The 22381-nt window shown below is 49.3% G+C and overlaps 3 protein-coding genes across 6 annotated transcripts; 2 read left to right on the top strand and 1 right to left on the bottom strand.

Moving 5' to 3' along the window:
• Positions 1-470: 470 nt before the first annotated feature.
• Positions 471-7630, top strand: PRR15L (proline rich 15 like). Of its 2 annotated transcripts, none has more exons than XM_027873134.1 (2): positions 471-536; positions 6402-7630. In XM_027873134.1, the coding sequence occupies exon 2, from the start codon at positions 6436-6438 to the stop codon at positions 6736-6738; it is 303 nt and encodes a 100-aa protein (XP_027728935.1). In that variant the 5' UTR covers positions 471-536; positions 6402-6435; the 3' UTR covers positions 6739-7630. The 2 variants fall into 2 exon arrangements, with proteins under 2 accessions (XP_027728935.1, XP_027728934.1); XM_027873133.1 differs by lacking the exon at positions 471-536 and adding an exon at positions 823-1247.
• A 1969-nt stretch (positions 7631-9599) lies between these two features.
• PNPO (pyridoxamine 5'-phosphate oxidase) lies at positions 9600-14390 on the bottom strand. Its single transcript, XM_027872603.1, has 7 exons — positions 14220-14390; positions 13950-14074; positions 12880-12979; positions 12405-12458; positions 12004-12132; positions 11449-11519; positions 9600-11082 (listed from the first exon to the last, which is right to left on the bottom strand). The coding sequence occupies exons 1-7, from the start codon at positions 14373-14375 to the stop codon at positions 10917-10919; spliced, it is 801 nt and encodes a 266-aa protein (XP_027728404.1). The 5' UTR covers positions 14376-14390; the 3' UTR covers positions 9600-10916.
• Positions 14391-14721: 331 nt separating this feature from the next.
• On the top strand, positions 14722-21881 carry LOC114050756. Of its 3 annotated transcripts, none has more exons than XM_027872633.1 (7): positions 14722-14785; positions 15277-15528; positions 17175-17812; positions 18551-18621; positions 19402-19650; positions 20053-20299; positions 21156-21881. In XM_027872633.1, exons 2-7 carry the CDS (start codon positions 15314-15316, stop codon positions 21263-21265), a joined length of 1530 nt encoding a protein of 509 aa, XP_027728434.1. In that variant the 5' UTR covers positions 14722-14785; positions 15277-15313; the 3' UTR covers positions 21266-21881. The 3 variants fall into 3 exon arrangements, with proteins under 3 accessions (XP_027728434.1, XP_027728433.1, XP_027728436.1); XM_027872632.1 differs by having other exon boundaries at positions 18518-18621; XM_027872635.1 differs by lacking the exon at positions 14722-14785 and adding an exon at positions 15778-15950 and having other exon boundaries at positions 15449-15528; positions 18518-18621.
• Positions 21882-22381: the final 500 nt, after the last annotated feature.

Raw genomic sequence — 22381 nt, 5'->3', positions numbered from 1 at the left:
TGTAGAATATGGGGAGAGACAGACAGACAGAGACACAGAGAGAGAGGTGGACACACTGAGAGGTGGGGGTGAGGACGGAATCAGTAGGATTGGATCCAAACCAAGAAGAGTTTATTAAGTGCTACTATGTTTAAGATAGTATGCTAAGTGTTGGGGGACATAACATTAAATATGTCCCTGCCCTCTGGGAGCTTACAGTTTTTATGGGGATGTCATAGGCACTAATAACTACACAAAATAATGCATAGTAAGTGTGTGAGAAAGGTGTAAGTGGAAATCGATCTGGGTAGGGTTGAGTAAGATATCAGAAGTTGAGGCTGGAGGAAAGATTGGCATGGAGAAGGGCCACCGTATGCCCTTCCCATTTTACAGAAGGGAAAACCCAGATGGAGGAGGGGGGGAGTGGTCAGGCAAAGTTGCTGGAGGGAGTGGTAGCTCTGGCTATCAGGGCACCTGCAATAATGAGAACTGGGGAGTTGGGGACAGCCTGGGAACCGGTCCGCTAACCAGTTTAACCAGGGACTAGTTTCGACTTTGTGAGTTCAAAGGCAGCGGGAGTATACCGCATGCAAAGGAAAGCAACAGACTTAACTCCTTCACAGCCTTGCTCCGGCCAGGCTTGGGTTGCCTAAGGTGGGGTGGGTGAAGAGTTCGGTTGAGCCAACTTCGTCCAGCCCTTTTGTGTGTGTGGGGGGGGGGTTAACAGGAGAGAGGTGATGTTAGGTCTTGGGGGGAATGCAGTTACTAAGCTGTGGTGAAGCCAAGGCACGCTAAGGGTAGGGTCGGGGAGGCGGGGTTGGGACCTTTCTCCTGTTACAAGGAACCCCCTTTGGGATCCCTTCCTTCCCATTATGGATCACCACCTCATCCCCATTTGCCCCTGGTTCCAATGGGCGCAAGTAGCACAGGGATTGGGTTTCCTGTGTTATGAATATTCAGTGGTTTGCACCCAGCCTCGACTCCTGTTTACTTAGCCGGGAGGAGCTGAGTTTCAGTTCACCTTGGCTCAGAAGAAGCAGCCGGAGCAGGTACCTAGCTTTCGCACCTGTTTCTCCTGCACCTGACATGCGGCTGCTGCTCCTGCGGTCACTCCTGCTCCAGCCCACCTCTCCGCTCAGCTCTCCTGCGTTCTGGTCTCCAGTCCTTGCCTGAGAGCCTCAGAGACACTCCTGCCTCACCCGTTCTCACTCTCCTGCCCTCACCCCCTCCCTGGGAAAGGTCTCTACTAGAGAAGTCTGGATTAACAGGTACAGGTAGAAGACATGTTGGTGGGCGGATCAGGGGAAACCAGGGACGTAACCATCTCCCAGCCCAGAGTGCCCAGTTTGGTTTCAAAGGGGACTCGGGCATCTCAGTTCTCCTTGGGCAGGCGGGCAGACACAGGGCTCCGTCTACTGGGTTCTTGGAGTTGTTCCAGGTCTCTGGCAGAGTTTTTTCCCCCTGGGAGTTTCACTAGGAAGTGTTTCTCTTTTAACTCTTGCTTTGCTTGGGTCTCTCAGACATGAGTGGACGAGATCACCATTCCCCTCTGTAGGACATTTCTGTTCATACTACTCATGGCAGAGAAGTGCAATTGGGCTGTTGCAGATTGGTGGTGCAGGAAGAATGCATGGTGTCCTTCTAACCCTGAAAAGTTATACATCCTGTCCCCAGCCCCACCCTTCACCTTCACTCTGAGGGCCCATTTTAGTCAATGGTTAACTTTAACTTATGGCCAACAATATGTAAGAAGAGCTGGTGCCTAGGCTTGAGGGTGGGTAGATGGTATAAAGATCGGAGCAACTCAACTGGGTGGGACAGAGCCTGGATTGATTCTGCCAGAGCATCTTGGTGGGCTGTGGGTCCTTTCCTGAAGTAATTTCTTCCATGAAGGCTTGTTTGGGTATGTGTTTTGTGTGGCATTCTTGGCATGTTGTGGTAAGTGCTACCAGAAGAGGGTGGTGAGGACCGGGGCTCCTGCCTTCCCTAGCTCTTTATATCTGGATGGGTTCCCTCATTGGTCATATTTCCCTGTAGGCTGTGTCAGAGTCCCTGGGGCTTGGCAAATAATGGTCTTAATGGGGATAATTTTTATCTCTGAGGTGGATTCCAGGGCCCTAGGGCAGGGGCCAAGTCTTTTGCTTTGCTTTGCACATTTCAGGAAAGGCCCCTCAGTGTTGCTTAATATCTTAGACCCACAAGCATGGGGCGTTTGGGTCCCAGAGACATATATTCTTCAATCCTCTGCGTTGTGCAGGTGTGTTAGATGTGAGCATATATAAAGGAGCAGTCTATAAAGCTGTCAGATTTTTGTAAACTTAATCCCAATCTAACTGCCCTTATGCAGCTTACTGCAATGCTGTAAGGAAATGCGCTTTTATCATTGAGTACTCCCTCCATGAAAAGCAGATGGCAAAGCCCCTCTGCTTTAAAAGAGGATTTTCTTGAGTTATTGTGGTCAGTAAGTTGATCAGTCTACGTTCATGGCTGCAGATGGCCTTAGCTAGACTGGTCCTCGGATGATGGTCTTACAGACAATTTGCCAGAGCTTATGAACTTGCATAGCCTTCAAGAACCTGGGGTCACCTTCATGGCAGAATGAGGCCTCAGGGGACATTGGTGGAATCCCATCTACTCCACTAACACCTACTATTTAAAGGAATCTTGTGAATTGCTCTTATAATGTAAAGCATAGGGTCACCTCCTAAATCAGGCCTGCACAACCTGCGGGGAGCCCAAGGATTTCCTCTACATACAAATGATGTTTTTCTCTACATTTTTTGCAGGTAGCCTGAAATCCTATGGTGTCAGGTTGTGCAGGCCTGCCCTAAATTTATCAATTTTGTAAATGTAGATTTTCTCACTTCAGGCTTGCTAAACCAAGATTCACTTGTATTATGGTGCTCAGATGTCACCCCCAAGACAGATGGGGCTGGGCACAAGGGGGCATCTCCAGGAGGCATGACAAGAAGTGATGCCATAGGACAGGGGGCATTTAACTCAAGGTGCCATCCTGATGAGCCCCAGGAAGACATCTGAGATGATTCTATGTAGACATAGTCTATAGAGAGAATTTTCTTCCTTTCCTCCTTTCTCGCCAGGGATGAGACCGCATGAATATGAGCTATGCACAGATTACAAAGTACCAACCAAGTAGTTGTATTTTCACAGCAGCAGGAAGATGCTGCTCTCTCCAAGAGGAATGGGTGTAGGGACTGTTCAGTGAAAAAAGTCAATGCAGTGAGCTAGATCCTCCATCTGTAGTCTGGGTTCTGTTTGACAACACTGGGACACTAGAATTTGTCCCTGGTCCCACAATGGCTGGGGAAGAAAAGGTATACAGGGGCAGCTAGGTGGAGCAGTGGATAGAGCTCCAGCCTTGGAGTCAGCTGTGTGACCCTGGGCAACTCACTTAACCCATTGCCTAATAAAAAAAAAGAAAAAGAAAAAAAGAAAAGACATACAGTATATTGCCCATGAATCCCAGTTGCTTTGCTCTTCCTGCCTTTCAGGCTGCTTCTAGGAGTTGTTCTGGAATACCTAGTCCTGTGCGAGGTTGCACTATGCCCAGATTTTGGGGCAGTTTGCCAAAGTAAACCTCCCAGACTGTCCCCTTGGTCTTACCCTCCTTCCTAGGTGGGCACTTATCATTGAAAGCATTAATTTGGCCACTCCCAAGGATAGGCCCCCTTTATTTCCATCCCCCTCCCTTGCCCCTCAAGCTGCCTGAGACCTCCTCAAATTACCTCCTGGTACCTGGGGTTGACTAAATGGAGAGAGGAGGTGGAATGTGGAGCGCCCACCCCGGACAAACAGGCAAAAGGGAACTTGTTGGTTGTGGGGAAGAGGGTAGGCATCATGGCTGGCTGGAGAGCTTCAGCACTGGCAGACAGACAAGGGTCAGCTGATTCCCTAGCCCATACTTGGGTCTCCTGGTCTCAAGGGGAAAGGACCTATTAGCTTTCTTCACTCTGGCAGGTACCTTTCTGGTCTAACCACATGGCTTTCCTCCCAGCCCTTCCTCAGATTTTTCCTGGTGTTTTCTGTATCAGACTCCCAATTTCTCCCTTTGGATCTTGGGGTTTCATGCTATGCTATATCTCTTACCTTTTTGCCTGTTCCTGGCTTGGTTGTTTCTCAATTTATTTTGTCTCCTTTTTCCTTTTCCCATCTCACCTTTCTCTGCCCCTTGCCCCTCACCCCTCATCATCTCTGTTCAGGATAACCTTATCCTAGCCAACACATCCTTTAAAGATCCCAAATTTCCCAATCCTCTTCAAAGCCCTTTTGGAAAACCTAATAATCATCATTACCCATATTTACTTTTCATGGCACTTTCAAATATAACAAATTTCTAGGGCACTTTGGCTCGAGGTTAACACAAGGTCACACAGCTAGAACCCAGATCTCTTCTGATCACAAGCCTAGCACTCTCTCCATTACATCCTCTTGGGCTTTTCTAATTGTATCTCATGAAAAAGGCTGGGCAAATAGACTTTAAAAACAAACAAAAAAACCCCCCAAAACCCTCTTTGACTATGTTTAAACCCCACCCCCAACAGTTTATCTAATGCTTTATTAAAATTAAACTGAAAACAACTCTGCTCTTAATGCTGAAATACCACCAACAGGATTTGATTCCATTATAGTAGTCTATAAAGCTTCAAATGATTCTCCTTCATTCAGCCTTCAGTCTAGCACCAACAGTGCAATGTATTGGGGAAGATTTTTGAGATAAATATTTTTATATCATCCCCAGTGCCTACCATGGAGCATTTCAAGGGAAGAGAGAAAACGCACTTAAGAAATGTCTCCTGAAGGATTTAAAAGAATGACCCAGCCCCAGTTGGCTCGGGCAATAGGGTTCATTCAGTTCGAGGCCCTTGTTTGACAGAAGAAGCTGAGGCACTATGATGTGACATACTTTGCCCAAGGTCACTCAGAGAGTCAGGTGTGGGGTGGGGCTAAAGCCAGGGTCACCTGACTCCTAGCCTAGGGGTCAGAAATCTTGGCTATTGGATCAGACACTGCCTCCCCTAGTTGAGGAGGACACCACTGAAAGGCCTAAAGCTCAGATGTAGAGCAAAACAGAAGGGAGAGAGAAGAGAAAGAGGCGTCATTGGGCAGGGAATGGTTGGAGACCACCACTAATCCTCTTGGAAGGCATTTTTACAGACACTTGTGCAAAAGGCTTCTTGCTTCTTTATTGGTCCAGGTGTCTTGGTCGCATAGCAGCAGAAGAGCTGTGTCCCTTATACAGGAATTAAAGTAAAACAAATTTATATAAAAAACAAGCCATGATACAAGCTGCAGCATCAGCTGTCAGACTCTCTGAGCCCTGCTGGTACTAAGCCTCGATCACTGTGTGCCCATCTCCAGCAGTTTATTACATTCAGGCCTTCTTAAAAAATTTTCCCCTTACCATCCCTTCAGTGCTGTGGGTCTTGACCCCATACGGGGCTCTAATTTGCTAATAATGATTAGATAATGTGTTGGAAAGCCTTGAAAAGGAGACTGACACTCTAGATCAGGGATGGGGAACCTGTGGCCTCAAGGCCACATGTGGCCCTCTAGGTTCTCAAGTTCGGCCCTTTGACTGAATCCAAACTTCACAGAACAAATCCCCTTTATAAAAGGATTTGTTCTATAAAACTTGAACTCAGTCAAAAGGCTGCACCCAAGGACCTAGAAGGCCACATGTGGCCTTGAGGTCACAAGTTCCCCTCTCCTGCTCCAGACCCAACCCTGTCGTTGACTGTCTATGTGATGTTAGACAGGTCACTTTCTCAGAGAGAGAGAGCTGGTCTCCATCAGAGATTCTTAACCTGGGGATCATGAACTTATTTTTAAGTATGTTGATAGTATTTCAATATAATTGGTTTCCTTTGTAATCCTACGTATTTTGCTTTGTGCATTTAAAAACAGTATCATGAAAAGGCATCCATAGGCTTCACCAGACTGTGTCCAGGGAGTCTTTGTTACAAAAAAGGGACAAGAGCCCCAAGACTAGATGATTGCAACTTCCTTTCCAACTCTTATGTGAGTTGATTCTCTTTGTATGTCTTACCTCCAACTACTTTTCTACCTGCTTTCTTGTCTATACCTTCCTGTTTGCTTGGGCCAATTCTTTCAGCCGGCCAACACGTCATGTCCTCAAATCATTGTGCTCATTGAAATCACCATGGCAATGGCATCGTCAGTTTGAAAGGCATTCTGGAAATGTTTCGCATTTTCACTCAAATGCTTACTTCTCTGTATCCCAATTACACTCAGGTTGGCACATTTTTTAGGCCCATGCTAAAATAGGCTGAGATTCTGAGAATAGGGAGTTAGGCAAAGGGGAAGAGAGAGGAGACTTGGATTCTGCTGCTCAATCTTGTCTCTTGACTGATGTCCATATCTTTCCCTTATACTGGCTCCAGGAGGTCTCCTCTGAATATTCTGCACCAGGGAATCATGGCAGATGTTGGCTGGTGGAAGCTGACCTTTCTGCGCAAAAAGAAGTCAACTCCCAAGGTGCTGTATGAGAGCCCGGACACTTATGCCCACCTAGATGGAGGTACTGAGCCCACTCGGCCTGAGGGAGTGAGTCCCAACAGTGACTTTAATGCCCGGCTAGAGAAAATTGTGGACAAGAACACCAAAGGCAAACACGTCAAGGTCTCCAATTCTGGGCGATTTAAGGAGAAGAAAAAGGTTCGAGCCACTCTGGCGGAAAATCCCAACTATTTTGATGGTGGAGATGGGAAAGGACAGTGAAGTGTGAGACGGGGGATGCTAAGTACCTCCTTCTTTCCTACCATCAGCTGGATTCTGAAAAGGAAAACTGATACTCTAGCCTTTCTTTGCACTGTCCTCCACACCTGTGGGCAAGGAAATGTCTCTATTATTTATAGATGCATGACTCCCTACTAGGGAAGGCTGGCCCTGGAGGTCTGGGCTTGTCCCCACCCCCACATGGAGGGTCCTCCTTAGTTCAAGGATCATATATCTGGAAAGAGAGAGAATAATAACCCAGGGAGGGTCAATCCTCATTACGGCCCTAGGCAGTGCCTATTGGGAGGGAGGGAGGGATGGATGGGTGAAGGTGGAGTGCCACTCCTGTTCCCCAGGAACAAGGATCAGGATCAGGTTTGAATTGCTGCTCTCTCCTCCACGTTCACCCTAACCTTTTCCCCGTGGGAACTTTTTCTAGAAGCTACATGGGACAAGGATGGCATAGTCTTTTCCCCAAGAGTCAGGGGTGTAGGGAGATTCAATCCCTTATCTCACCTCCCTTTGCACTTCCTGGAACTTTGCTTAGAACGTGGCCAGAGGAGGATCTCTGCAACTTCCCATAAGACTCCAAAGGGATAGATTGGTGGATATCAGGTATCAGTTTCTGCTAGGGACACTCCCTTCTAGGTGTGTCAAGATAGACAGTGACAGTGGGGGAGCTGCATGGCTCTAAGGATTCCTGCTCAGGGGAACCAAGATGGCCCACCTATCTACTCTCCCTGCCAGAATATGTAGTTAAGACAAATGCCCCGGATGACATTCTGGGTCTTGAATTCTTTTTTTTTTTTTAAGTTTGGTCATAAATTTCTTTTTGGTAATAAACATGACTTGAAAGTGGAGGGTCCTCATGATGGCAGCCACTACTATCACTAGAGGTTGGGTCGATTATTGTCTCTTCTATATGCTTGGCCTGGGGTTTGGGGGCACTATTTATCAGCTTCGGATGAAAAAGAGAGTGAAAACAGATGGAAGAACACAGAAAGCTGTCACAATCTGCACAACATTTTGGTGCTCTGTCTCAGAGTGGCAGTGGCCCTAAGAGCAATACTGTCCTTACCAGTAAAGAACATCTGCTGGTCCAGCACTTCTCACTAACCCCTCATGATTTACTATGGACCTTTTACTAAAGCATTTTTTTTTTAAAAGCTCCGTGACCCATGGCCTGGGTGGTCTGCGTGTTTGTGTATATGTATAGGATTGCTGGAGGTTTTTTCTTGGCTTTGTAAAGTGGTAGCTACTCTCATTTGCTCTAAAACTACCTCCTAGCTAGCATCAGGCTGTGAGGGGCCTAGTTCTAATGTTCTCCAATTTGGTGACCAATATCATCCCCCTCTACCATTTATAACAAATCTGAGAGTATACCTGGGTCTGGAAAAGAAAGGCTAGATCTTGGGAGATGAGGTTCCCTTTAATAATAAATTCCACTTCTCCCTTCCAATATCTCCAGGGGCAACTTCTCATCACTTTTTAACAAAGAAACATATTCAAAGACCCTGCCCAGTGATGTGTTCCAATCTCTCCCAACCAGGTCCTCAGGCCCAGGCTTCACCCATGTAAATGGAAAGGAGCCAGGGATAAGAAAGAATAAGCCAAGTCCCTAGAGCTTGGAGGGAGGGAACAACAGAGAGGGTGACCAAACAATGCCACCCTGCAGCTTCTACTCAAACCTCACTGCCTACGGGGCCACCCTACCCTGGGGAATAGCTGCTAAGAACCAGGGTATTTATTATCAAAACAAACTGGGACCTATGGTACAAGGAGACCTTTGTCACGGTGCCTCACCCTAGCCAGTGGGGAACTTGGGGGTGATGGGAGGCAGATGGAGGGGTTAGACATGGTAGCTTTAACATCCCCCCTTTTTTTTATACCTTGGGGTTCTATAACAACTCAAGCATGGGGCTTCCCTTGGAGGATTGCCAAACATCTCATTTGAATTCACAGCTGAGAGCACTCATCCCATTCCCTTTACTGTAAAAGGGGACCCCCCCCATTTTTCTAGAGGGCAAATTTAGCAGAGGGAGAAGAAACTCATACATTTAAATCATTCACCACAGGGGTGAGGGTTGGTGGCTTTTTTGGGGGGGAGGGGTGAGTGGAATTCTTGTACTGAGTTATCTTCTCCTGACTGAATAGGTCCTGTATGGGAACAGGTGACAGAAGTTCCATTTTCCATTTCCTCTGGGGTGCTGGAAAAAAGTCAGGTTAGAAAGCAGAGGAGATGACTCCCGAGAAGAGAAACCAGACCTACCCTTTACTGGTTCCCCAACCTGGAGCCCAACTGCTGATGGTGACAGGGAAGGTGGGGATCCTGGGGTCAACCCAGCCCCACCCCTAGCTTCAGCTCCTACTGAAATCTACAGCCCTCTACCTGTCCTACCCTTCCTGCTCCCATGGAGAGTCATTGGGCTATTCTGCCAGGCAGTCCTCCGTCAGGTGCCAGTTGCAGTGAGCCCTTCCTTGGGGACAGGGTGACAATCTGGACAGCCAAATCAGGCACAAGGTTGGGGAGAAGGAGATGAAGAAGCAAGAGGAAGGAGGGGAGGAGGAGGAGGAACTGAGAGTGCAAATATGTGCTGGAACTGGGAGAGGCCAGGGGTTATCTGGGCAGCAGTTTCACTGGGACAGGACCCAACACTCCTGGAGGGGGACCAGCCAGAACTGGAATCCACCTGATATAGACCAATGATGGGCAGCTGGCTCCCCCTGCTGGACAGGGAGGGAGGTTCCCTTAGCCTTGATCCTCCTCAACTCGACTAGGAAGGAGAAAAGAGGTGGGAGGACAATGACTCACTGTATCCCCACCCATTACCTCGGGGGCAGAGAGCAGGCCAGCCAGAACAAGGTGAACATTAACAACACAGCTGAAGATTTTATTAGAGGACTGGTACAAGAGGTAACAGGATATAAGAAGGGTACAGAGCAGTATCCAGCGACCAGGCCAGGGTGAGAAGGGATCAAACAGGCCCTGACAACCAGACCATTAACACACAGCTAGATGGATACACACCCACACACACACCCAGCCCAGACAGTAATCTACTCAACAAGACGTAGTTCAGGCCCTAAAAGGAAGAGCAAGGGCTAGAGCAGTCTCCTTCTCAGAGATTAGGCAACTATGCTCTGCCGCCAGCCCCAACAAGGAACTCGGAGCCCCTGCCCCCAACACGGGCACAGCCACACAGGGTAGATGGAAACTCTGGGCTTTTGAGCAGGGGAGGGGCGATCCCAATCTGACCCCAAGGACCTGGAAGCTAGGAATATTTTTTACATTTTCTAAATACAATATGACTTTAAACTATTCTTAGCTCCTGGGGCAATAACCACACCAGGCTCGAGTGAGTGTGGGCTGAAGTTTGCTGACTCCAGCTCTATAACTTGTAATCTAGGCGGGGAGACAGACCAAGGCAGGTTCAGCTATCAAGGAACACATACACATGTTTACAAAGTAGTCAGGGCAACAACAAGAGTTCAAGTGGCAATCAACTTTCTCTCACACAAGGCTGAGTCACAGTGAATGTTTAACCCCAAGCTGGATTCTTCCCAGCCCATTAGACCCACTCCCTCCAGGATCTGGCCGGACAACGCAAACTGATTTCATCATTGTGCAATTCTCTACTATTGGTTCAAGTCAGGGTTAGAAGGGGAAAAAACAGGTCTCTAGAGCACATCTAGTTGACTGTTTACTCCATTTTGGAATTCCCCCTAGAAGATTCTTACAGAAGATCATTCACCTTCCTGTGACCTCTATCCACTGGCTCTAGGTTTGTCTTTTAGGGATACATTGAATACATGCAATTTTCCTTCATTATGAGTGACAATCATTCAAATATTTGAAGTCAGTTACTGGGAAGGCAACTTGTTGCCAAAATATATGCACATGTATATCTTGTAGTTCCGAAAACACTCAAGTCAAAAGGAAATGATTTTTAGATCATCCAATTTTGGATTCTGGGGTGCTCTTTTCATCACCTGTACACAAAACAGGGATAAATGAAAGTTGACTTAGTACAAAGTGCTTAGGTGACAACGTTGGCAAGGCCCTCGATGCAGGGTTGAGTGGGCTAGGTTTAAAGCCTGATGGGAACTCCCCCACATTTCTCACCACTCTGTTCCAGGTTCCAGAGTGAGCTGAGAGGGTTCAATCACCAGCAGTCAGACAGTCATGGTGACAGTCTCTCATATAGCCAGTCATTTGCCCCAAGGTGAGTCATAGGCCCTGGTGCAGGCTCTCCAGGCTGCAGCCTCCGGAAGACAATCCGGTCATGCAGACGGTTGGTTTGACCCTGCCAGAACTCTATCACTTCTGGGTACAGGACATAGCCACCCCTAAAGGAGAGGGAGAGGTTTCATAGTTGTGGGGCTGCTTTCTACAGACTGGATTCAAAGCCACTGTTAGAAGTGGCTCGGTTGAGCGTCTCAGGCCCAAGACGCTGTCGTTGCTGGTCCCTGTGGCGCCGAGGGAGGGATGGGCACTGCCATCTTGCAGGCCAGAATCAAAGGGTTGATAACTTCCCATTTTCATAACAAGATGGTACACAGTGTGCTAGATTTGGTGTTGGAAGGCCAGGTTTAAATCCTAGCTTTGCAACTTAACTGTGTGACTTTGTGCAAATCACCTCACCTCTCTGGGGTTACATTAGATGGTCTCTAAGGTTCTTTCCATCTCTGATCCAATGGAAGCTGTGTACTCACCAATATTTAGGCTTGGGCACATTCTCCTCCTGGTACAACCCCCGTAACTCCTCGTTCTTCTTCCTCAGGTACTGTTCAAGAGGAGAGGAAATGTAATGAGTACCAGGATGCCTAGGGAAAATCTCAGCCCAGGCATCTAAGAGTGGTGGGCCCTCTGCCTGATTAAGTATGTATGACTAGGGGGCAGCTACAGGCGAAATGGATGGAGCACCAGCCTAGAAGTCAGGAGGATCCGAGTTCAAATCTGGCCTCAGACCAAACACTTGACACTTACTAGCTGTGTGACCCTAGGCAAGTCACTTAACCCCAATTGCCTTAAAAAAAAGTTACTTTTGTATGACTTTTTTAAAAAATATTTTTAGGCAATTGGGGCTAAGTGACTTGCCCAGGGTCACACAGCTAGTAAGTGTCAAGTGTTTGGTCTGAGGCCAGATTTGAACTCAGGTCCTCCTGACTCCAGTGCTGGAGCTCTATCCACTGTGCCACCTAGCTGACTAACTCTGGAAGAGGACAGGTGCCCCTTCTCTCTACCTTCTCTTTCCCCACGTCACTCACCTCCCGATCTGGAATAACAGAACTCTGGCGACTGACGACTGCACCGATTTGGCTGCTTTTAGGGCGAGAGTGGAAATATAGTTCAGCCTCCTCCTCTGGAAGCCTCTTTACTTGCCCTTCGACACGCACCTGCTCAGACAGTCACAGGTGGAGGGGGATAGAGCCTTTCAGATCAACTCTTCTAGTAGATGACCCAGTCCTCTTCATTTTCCCCATCCACCTCCAAAACACAATCTAGTCTGACCCAGAAGCTGGCTCCTCTGTCTTTCTACATCGGAGGACTGACACTAAAGACAAAGGGAGGTTTCCTGGGAAAGCTCTATCCAGGGTGCCCACATTTTTACCATCTTTGCTCATGGCTCCCTTGGTCCATCTCTGACCCTGTCCCAAACACCGCTCACCTGTCTATTGAGGGGCGCCCAGTAGAAGACGAGGGAGGCAAAAGGGTTAGAATCCTGGGGATAAGAAAACAGAAAAAGGCATGAGGTCAGGGTGAAAAATGGGACCTCCTCCCAATGAGGTGGAATCCAACCTAGCTTCATGGGGCAGGAGGGGAGAAGAGAGATGACAATGATGCTTTCTGGGAAGAGCAGCTATCTGTGATTTCTCACATTTCTCATTTGCTACCACAAGGGCTCAGCAGAATAGTCGCTTTCTACTCTGGCCTGGGAATCCAGACTTCTATGTCTGAAGAGTGAAGAAACTAATTGAGAGACTGTAAGAGGGTAAAAGGGGAGGAAGAACATACCAGAGTTTAGGATCTGGTCCTCTTTCTTCATTTTTATGGAAGGGCACAAGAAGGGAGATGTGAAATGCCTGTCACGTTGGCATGGATAGAGAGAGAGTTTTTGGCTTTTTCTTTACAGAAATCCTCACCAGCTCTTTTCCTTTTCGGCTTTCAAAGTTAGTGAAGAAACGGAAGCCATTCTGGTCAAAGCCCTTTAGCAGCAACATTCGGGCAGAAGGCTTTCCATCCCTAGGAGACACAGGAATAGGAACAGTGGTCAGTACCCAATCCTGATGCCCTTAATTACCTCCTGTAAAGGAAACATGAGGCTGAGAGGCTAAGTGACTTGCCCAGGTCACAAAGCTAGTATCAAGATTTGAATTCAGGTCTTCCTTACTCCAACTCCAGTACTCTAACCACTATGCCAAGTAAATAAGCCAAATAAAGCAATACATTCACTGTGAGAGAAATAAACCTAAGGCAGGTAGCCATGTAGTCAGGTCTTGGTTTCCCCATCTATAAAAATTGGATGTGAATATAAATAGTAATTCTTATTGTGGTGACAACTGGAAATTGGGGGCAAGTCTGTCAGTTGGGGAATGGCTGAACAAATTGTGGTATGATTGTGATGAAACATTATTGTGCTATAAGAAATGATGAGCTCCGTGATCTTAGAAAAACACAGACTTGCACGAAATAATGAAGAGTGAAATGAGCAGAGCCAAGGGGATTTTGTATACAGTAACAGCAACATTGTTTTAAGAACAACTTTGAACAACTAAGTCATTTGGACTCATAAATACCTTATGACTTATACATATTATAAATACCCAAATTCACTACAAAGGACATAGGAAGGAAGATGCTGATCTCATCCTGAGAAAGAACTGATGAATAGAAGTATGTATAGAATGACTTTGCATACGCATACACACACACACATACACATATGTATGTCTAATGGCAGCCATTTCTAGAATGGGGGGAGGGGAGGAAAAAGGGGAAAAAGAGAAATTTACATAACTTTATTATACGTTTAAAAAGAATAGCAAGTTGTACACAACAGATTTGCAGTTCCATGTGCAATCCTTTTTCATCATACGAAAAAATACATTTAAAAAAGGGAGTGTGAGGGTGGAAGGGCCGTGTCAACCCTGTGCAGGTGACCAGGCCTCACTTTCCCCATTTGTAAAAAGCAGGGGAAGGGGGCGGTGCTAACCTGGTGCAGCTGGCCAGGCACATGGCATTGGCTTCATACACCTCCGGGCACCGGGAGGCTTCTTCGAACCAAGCAGAGAACTGCTGGATGGGGTCCAGCGAGGTCAGGTGCGCCTCCTCCAAGGCCTGGGCGAAGGTGAAGGGCAGAGCTGCGGCCTGTCTCTGTGCTCCCCGGCTCCCCCGACCGCCCCCTCCCACCGTCCCTCCGGCTCCCCCTCTACCCCCGCAGGAGTCCCAGGTACCCCTTCCCCCGACGCCTCGGAGCCGGCACCTCGTGGTCCTTGAGGTAACTCTTCCTCATGGGTCCCAGGTCCATGACAGCTGTGCACACCCGCCTCCCAAGGAGATCCGTCTGCGCCGCTCGCAGCCAACTCCACGTCACGACGCCCAGCAGCACGCTGCCTGCCCCCACCCGTCGGGTCGTCATAGCGACCGCGCAGCCACGTGATTTGCCTCTTCGCACGCATGCAAGAGCGGCTCGCCCCGCGTCCCCCCTATTTACTTAGCCCCGTTCCTCTTTTCCCCCCTTCCTCCCGTCTCAGCACCCGGCTCTTCAGCTTCCTAACCTTCGCATCCTCCCAAGCTGGAAGGCCCTGCTGGTCCGTCTAACCTCCCGTCGGCCCCGCCCTCTCCACGTTGGGACCCAATGGGAGGCCAGGGTCGGGGAGCGGGGGACAACACGGAAAGGTCATTGGCTTCAATCTTCCGGGAACGGGACCAATCGGAAAGGGAACAATAGAGCTTCAGCACCAATGGAGAGCGTCGACGGGGGCGGGAACAAAGAGACCAGGAAATGTAGTCACTGTCGTCAATACGCACATGGAGGTGTTGTTAAAGGTACAGGGGCTGCCAGAGTCTGGGCTGGGAAGGGGAGGGGGGAGCGGATCGGGGATTTGGGGGGACACAGCGTGGTGGTTTGGGGGGCGGCAGTCTTCAGGACGGCTGGGATGATTAGGCGTCCCATGGAAGGGGAGGGGAAGAGGAAGCCGCAGAGCGCAGCTCAGCGGTGTGGGAAGGGGAGAACCGGGACAGGGACAGGGTAATGGGGTGAACCGGGCGGGGGGAAGGGACGACTGGCGCCGGGAGGGCGCTGGGGATGAAGTTAGTTGTAGGACCGAGGACTGAGCTGGGGTTCGAGGAGGAGTCGGTGCGGGCTGCGGGGAGACTCCGGGGACGGGGGCATCCGTAAGCCAGGTAGGTGCTGGAGTTTGCCCCTCGCTGACTCTGAGATCGCGCTCCTCAGAATGAGTTCAGTGCCGTGGTGCAGCAGACTGTCCTGCCTTTACCTCCCCACCTGGGCTGAGTCTCCTCGCTTCTCTCCTTCCCAGGTGCCTCGGGGGCTGGTCCCCCGGTCAGTGCCAGCAGATGGCTGAGGGGGCCGGGGAGAGGGTGGCACTGCCAGGCCACTTCCAGACTGTGGACCCAGGACTGGGTGATGGAGAGCCAGCTGATGCCCATCCCACCTTTGACCTGGCTGAAGCAGCCCTGGGTGGGGGCCCTCTGTGTAGTCCCAGTTTTCAGCAACATCAGGAACTGGAGCTGCAAGAGCCGCCAAGACAGGTGCCCCTGGAGTGTGCCAGGTAAGGGACCCCTTGCTGCTGCTTCTTTGAGGCAGTGAATAGTCATATCTCCAGCGTCCATCTTATGCAGGTTCTTCTCAGCCATCATTGTGTGCTCGGGGTATGTACCTTTTCAGAACCGAAACAATCTGGGAAATAAATCTCTGCAAATAAAATTCGTGTGTGTTTATATTCACATCAAAGCCTCAAAGGTTCACAGAGCTGGAAGAGACCTTAGAAGCCATATAGTCTTACCCCTTCATTTTGCAGATGAGGAAACTGAGGCCCAGGGAGTTGTCCAAGGTCACATAGGCAATGTCAACACTGGGATATAAACCTGGGTTCTCTGACTTCAGAGTCAGTGCTCATTCCACTGGAAATAATGAATGGATTATATGCTATTTGGGATTCTCTGTGAAACAGCTCCCTGCCAGTGTGGTAAGGTGAGAATTTACTGTACCAACTTTCTTGCTGTGTATATTTCCCCACCTGTAAAATCCACTGGCACTGATATAAGCAATATGTTGATGTCACACCTCAAGGTGACACACTTTTATATTCTTGTGACCACATTGATCAGCCCCTCTTGGGCTATAGCACATTCTGGGGTGAGAGGATCTTGAGAACTGAGGATTGTCTAGGAGAGAGAAAAATATAAACGTTTGCTTAGAGGCCGAGAGCTCAGTGGGAAGATTAGTCAAGAGAGTTGAAGGGATAAGGACTGTGGTAAAATACAATACACAGAAGATGGTTATCAGAGAATGGGAAGAGAACTAGATTGCAGCCTTGAGTACTGAGAAGGTTTGGGGGATGTGTGGAGGTGGAATTGAGTCCAAATCCTGGGCAAAACATTTACATCCATTCCAAGGTCAATGGCATTAGTATAGTGGCATGGCAAACTCTTTATTTGGTATGCCTGGGCCCTGGTGATGGATGGAAGTTCTTAAGACTCAGGAATATGATTCTAAGTCTTGGCCTAGATGGGACTCAGGAAAGGCTAACACAAGCTGAGTGCCCTGTCCTTGGTGTTGGGATCCCTTATTCCTCCTCTCTTACTTTCTTCCCCTTCTACACTGGTGACATTATACCAAATGTAGCTCTTGGGTGGATTGCTTTCTAGATCTGTCTTGCTCTTTCATATGTACAGCTGTCTCCCTAGTTGGACTGAGAGGACCCTGAGGGCAGGGACCACACCTCCCTCTTCTGGTTCTTCTTTGCTGTCTGCTCTAGGCTTTGCCCGCAAGGGTTATTCAAAAAATTGACTTTCAAAGAGGCACTATCTGTATGCAGCTTTTGTTAAGTGCTCCTTTGAGGTGGGCACTGGGCTGGTGAAAGACGGAATCCTAGTCCTTAGGCTTTATTTCTCTTGTTACTTGAGTCAGGCTTCTTAGTTGTACTGGGAAAGATTAGGTTTAGATATGTTTTCTGAGGGGTTGAGTCAGGGATATGGACATCCAACCTGTTCCCCAGATACCTGGGTCCCTGAAATCCTGGCAGAACTGCCTCAGGAGCTAGAACTAGCATCTTTTTGGTACCTTATTTTAGCTTGGGTGAAATCAGGATGTGGAAATAGCCAATGGAGGTGTTCCCTCCCTCCTATGCTTCTCTCCCTGGGTGGGGACTTTACAAACAGCTACCAGTGGCTCAGGTTTGTGTTTTGCTTCTAGTGTGCAGGCACGGGGGATACTGAATCTGGGGAGGCCTGCCCCACCACTGCTGGCACCAGAAGAAGAAGCCAAGAACAGAAAGCGACCATGGCCCACCAACGGGCCAAACCTTGGTCCTCCCTTCCCACGGGGGCTAAGTGTCCCAGATCTGCCAGCTGCCCCTTTCTTGCCAAGTGGTGGCACCAGCAGCCTGGACATTCGAGCTGGGGGCCTCCAGGATACTCCCCGATTTCCAAGGACACAGGAACCCCTGCGGGCTGCCCGCCCCACTCCTGCCCGCCTGTGCCACCCCACACCTCTTCTAAGCCGGTTGAGCACAGAGCCACTAGAGCCCCTAGCCTCAGAAGGAGCCTGCCCTTGGGCCGCAGGAGGGGGCAAAGTAACGGGGTTATATGCCGAACTAGTGAAAGAGCTGGAGTTACAGATGGCAGAGCTTCGGAGACTGCTGGTCTCCAGGGAAGAAGCAGCCCTACGGCAAGAGAGAAGGATCCGGGAGTTGGAACTGGAGAATCAGCAGCTTAAGGGTCAACTGCGGAGTCTGGAGGAGCAGAACGATCTGCTGTCTAGCACCCGAGGTGGTGCAGGGCTCAAAGCATCCTCTCCCAACACCAGCCTCAGCTCTGGGACCGGTAGCCTTGGTAACGGGAGCTGTCCTCCTCTCTGGGATATGGACAGGAGGTGGCTGGATGGGGATCCCTTGGGTTGGGCCGTCTGCTTCCCTCAGGCTCCCCGGGGGGGGGTGTTCTGGCCCCTCCTCAATTGCCTTTGGAAATGACTTGTGATCTCCAGCCAGCTTTGCCTTTGATTGTATTTCAATCGTTTCCCCTCTCTTTCTACTCAGGAGCTCTTTGGGCAGCAGACTTTTCTGTAGACCCGTTTTTGTCCTACCAGTTCTACATTTTCCTCTCATCCCAGGGTTTTCTCTCCTTTCGCTCAGGCCCTTGTGCATTACTCCACTTCCCCAGATTCAGTCCCTGTCCATCCTTCCCAAGGAGCCCTTCATCCAAGAGTTGTCACCTTTTCCTGTCCTCCTTCCCCACTCCATCATGTATGATCCCTTTGTCACCCTGGCCTCAGAGGTCCTCTGGTGGCTCTGTCCTGATGAACACTCATTCCTTCTCTTCCCTAGAACCCACTACTTGGCATATCTCAGCAGTGGGCTCCCAGAGTGGGTCCAGGACCGATGACAAAAGGAACATCAGAAAGAGGGGATTAGAAAAGGGGGAAGGATTTTATGGATACTCATGCAGGGGAGTGGGGAGATTGTCCGGAGTCTAATAGGTCCTCACAGCCCCATCAAGATCCATTTGTAGCCTTCTGGAAACACGTTTGTCTACATTTAGCCATCCCCATGGGTATGGCCTCTGTCTCCTCAGATGTCAACGAAGGGAATATCCAGTTCCTCAAGGGCCTGGTGGGGCTACTGGAGAGCAACATGGCACTACAGGTGGGTCCCTAATGAGCTAGTAGCTCCTGGGGACCAAGGAAGGAGGACATGGATAGAGATTGGGCAGTGGGTGGGTGCTAAGATAGGCTTCTGACAAAAAGTTATCCAGATGCCTAGAATTCCCAAAGGCCACACCCAGATGTACAATATAATAGAGCTAAATGTTAATATGCATTTCATTTCTGTATGCTCATTGAACATAGACTGTTGTCCATTCTGGTTTTTGAGTTGATGGGGATGGTGTTACTCTTTAGAAGGATATAGCTCACACTTTCCTCACAAACCCTTGCTGACTTGCCCTTGCCCATATAATGGAGGATATGGAGCAGGGGAAGGGGGCAGAATCCAACCCTTTCGGAATGATTCAGCAACTCTTATGTTGGAAGCAAAGGGGCCAGCTAGAATTAGCCTTGGGTGGGATACCCTTAGGGAAGTCAGGGGCATATTCCCAGGAGGGTAACCTGCCTGGTTTGTTCTTTTTTATTTGGCGAGGCAGTCGGGGTTAAGTGACTTGCCCAGGGTCACACAGCTAATGAGTATTATGTGTCTGAGGCCAGATTTGAACTCAGGTTCTCCTGACTCCAGGGCCGGTACTCTTATCTGCTGCACCACCTAGCTGCCCCCTGGTTTGTCCTTTAACAGGGGAGAGGGTCAACCAGTGGCCTGGCACTGGTAGGAACATTTCCAGCGTCTTTGGGAGAGACTGCCAACCTTCACTGTAAGGAAAGCTGAGATGCTGCTGCTTCCCTTGCTTAGAGTTGCTCCCTCTTCCTTCTCCAGGTGAATGGCCTTCCTGCACTGCTTCCCATATCACCACCTGTGGAACCCAAGGGAACTCCTGCTGAGGCCCCACGGTCCCCACCAGTCCGGAGGCTTCGAGCAGGACTCCCCAGTGGCTTTCCAGCCTGGTTGAACTCTGAGGATGGGGTGGGCAGTCCTGCTACATTGAGTGAGGCCACCTGTCTATGGGAGGAGAATGTTCAGGATACACTACCCGATGGAACCCCAGTATGGGCATCGCCAGTGGAGGTGGGTGCTGCATACAACTCAGTGGGAGGGGGTAAGTCTAGGTTCCCTAATAATCCTGCAGCCTTCATGAATAGGTTGAGAGTGAGAGTAGTCACGTCAACTAGTGCCCACGGACTAGGTTCAGGATTAGGAGACTGTCCTTCCAAACCTGCCTCTAAGGCATCTGAAAGGATGAGGAGGCAATTTGGGGTGAAATTTATAATTAAACAAGTTACATCTGCTGCTCTGGTTCCCCAGGGACTGAGAAAAGAACCCTGAGCCCTTGAAGAAGTTAATCATTCAACATCTAGGACCAGACACCTTGGGGGTGCTGGTCCTGAAAAGATGCCAGGGAGATCATCAAGCTGGAAGGTGGGCTGATGAGGAGCGGGCTAATAGCCAGTGCCTTTTTCCCTTTCACAGGAGAATGGGAGACCCAAATTGGAGCTGATCCCCAACTCAGGGGTCTACATTACTCACCACCAGCTAGATGACCTGTCTCAGGTGTCAACGGACAAGCCCAAGCTGATGACCAGGCGTATGTTGGATTACTTCTTCTCCCGGGAAACGCTGGCCCGCTCCTCTGCCACTGGTCAACGAATTGCCCATAATAACACCACCATGGAGAAGCCCATCCGGTTGCCTGTTGCTGTGGTCAACGCCATCAAAGGTACCCAGGGGCAGATTCCCCCAAGGGCAGTGTTTTGTGACTGGGGCAAGAGGAGGGATGGAGTACTATGCACTGTTGGCTCCTCTGGCAGGGGGCCATGCAGTAGTGGCCTGAAGGCTGGCCTGATGTCCTAGGTTTTTAGTCAGTTTGCTTTGGGGAGGTTATTTTCTTGAGCCCTTTTTTTTTTTTTTAAATGGTGACTCTTAACATCTGTCCTTTGGCAATAGGTGCAATTCTGCTTTTGGAGTTGTGATTGTTAAAACTGGAGAAGAGAAAGCTGAGGGACATTGTGGGCAGAGTTCTAGTTCAGTGATGAGTTGTTAAAAGGGTGGCAATGACTACATCGAGAGATGCATCAGCTGCAATGAGGTAGGAAGCAGGAAGGATTGAGGTGAAAGCTGAGGAATAGCTGATGGGAATATCTGGAATGACAACTGAAAAATGTAAATCCTTTCAGGATAGGAATCTGGTGATCCATACAGGATTATGAGGAAAGGGATGGGACCCTGTAGGGCTGAAGGGTTGCAAAGCGTTCTTCAGTCTGTCCACCGTCCCTCTCTTCCCCATCTGTGGTTCTAGTAATGATGGAGAGAACCGGCCAGGGAGGAGACATGATTCTCCATTTCCATGCCAGCTCTCCCTCATCCGCGGCCTCCTGATAGTTCTAGCTTTTGGCATGGCGGGGGCTCAAGGCATTTCGGTTTGATATGGGCAGTGACAAGAGGCTGGGAGACCGAATGCCATCTTTGCCTTGCAAACTCGGATCAGAACGGTGCTGCTTGGGAGTGCACTCTTGCCCACCCCCCATTCCTGGCTTGGAGCTAGAGCTGAGCGGCCCCCTTTCTGTCTTCCCCAGAATATGTCACCAAGGTGTGTGGCCGTGGCTGTAACTTTAATGCCGTCATCAACAGCAAGTGTGGGACCTCAAGGAGGGCAGTCAAGAAGATGATTGTTAAGATGGAGTGAGTGGGGTGAGGGGGAGTGGGTGGGCCAGGTCCTGCGTCTGCTGGCAGATACATACCTACGTACATACATATATATTTTTTAAAAGCACCCTCCAAGCAAACACTGCACCATCAGGATCTGTCTTCAGGAGAGTGGTGGGGATAATCATATTCTTGTTCTACTGAGGGCTGTGGGATTGAATCCTAGTATCTAGGGTCTCACGTGAGCTCTGGGGTCCAGGGTCAGCTGGGCAGAGAAGAAGCAAGGGAATGATTTCCTTGTCCCGTTCCTTTTGGCACTGACGGCTTGGGGAAGGGCAACCAGAGCTGAGGACTGGGAGGCCCCAGACTGTACTGTCCCCGCCTTGAGGCCAGTGTTCTGGCTGCTTCCCAAATGCATACTTGTATATCCGTGTGCACTCTGGAAGCCAGGTAGCAAGCAGTGTTGATTTGGGGCAATGAAGGATCAGCTCCATGCAGGTGGTGTGCTGGTCTCTCTGGCCAGAGGAGGGCTCTGTCTGCAGAGCAGGTGGGGACTTCTGCAGTCATCTTGGCGGTCAGAATTCACAACCAAAACACTTCCCAGACTTTCTTGTACATATGCCGGAACATTTCAAATAAAGGTTGGATCAAACCAAGCTCACTGCTGCTGCTGATTGCCATTACATCTTTCCATTCTTTCTAGATTGTGGAATTTTAGAGCTAGAAAGGACTTTGGAAATCTAGTCCAAGCACCTTGTTTTGTGGATTGAGAAACTGAGGGCTATGCTGAATGAATGGTGAAGATGCAAAGTAGTGTGGCCTCTTGACCAAGACTGCTCTCTGTAGCTCAGGGTCTCTACCCTTCAGAACACAGGTGGAGGACATGCAAGGCTGCTGTCAACCTTTGCCCCTTGATAAGAGTGCCTGTCTTAGGGGGAATGAAGAGGAAGATACTTGGTCATTGTCCACATTTAGAGCTTTGAAACGTTCCCTAGAAACAGTTGCCAGGAAAGGGAAAAACTCTTGTTACCTGGGAGAAAAACATGGGAGCAGGGGCCTTCTGCAGAGGCAGAAAAGAGGCTAATTTGTTATTTAATGCATTTGGAAGTGTTTAAAACAAAATATTGTTTGCCGGTATAGCCTATTTGGGCTGGGG

The sequence above is a fragment of the Vombatus ursinus genome, unplaced genomic scaffold (assembly GCF_900497805.2).
Source record: "Vombatus ursinus unplaced genomic scaffold, bare-nosed wombat genome assembly UNPS02014801.1, whole genome shotgun sequence".
In the NCBI taxonomy this organism is placed as follows: domain Eukaryota; kingdom Metazoa; phylum Chordata; class Mammalia; order Diprotodontia; family Vombatidae; genus Vombatus; species Vombatus ursinus.
This window is presented reverse-complemented; position numbering and strand designations above follow the sequence as displayed.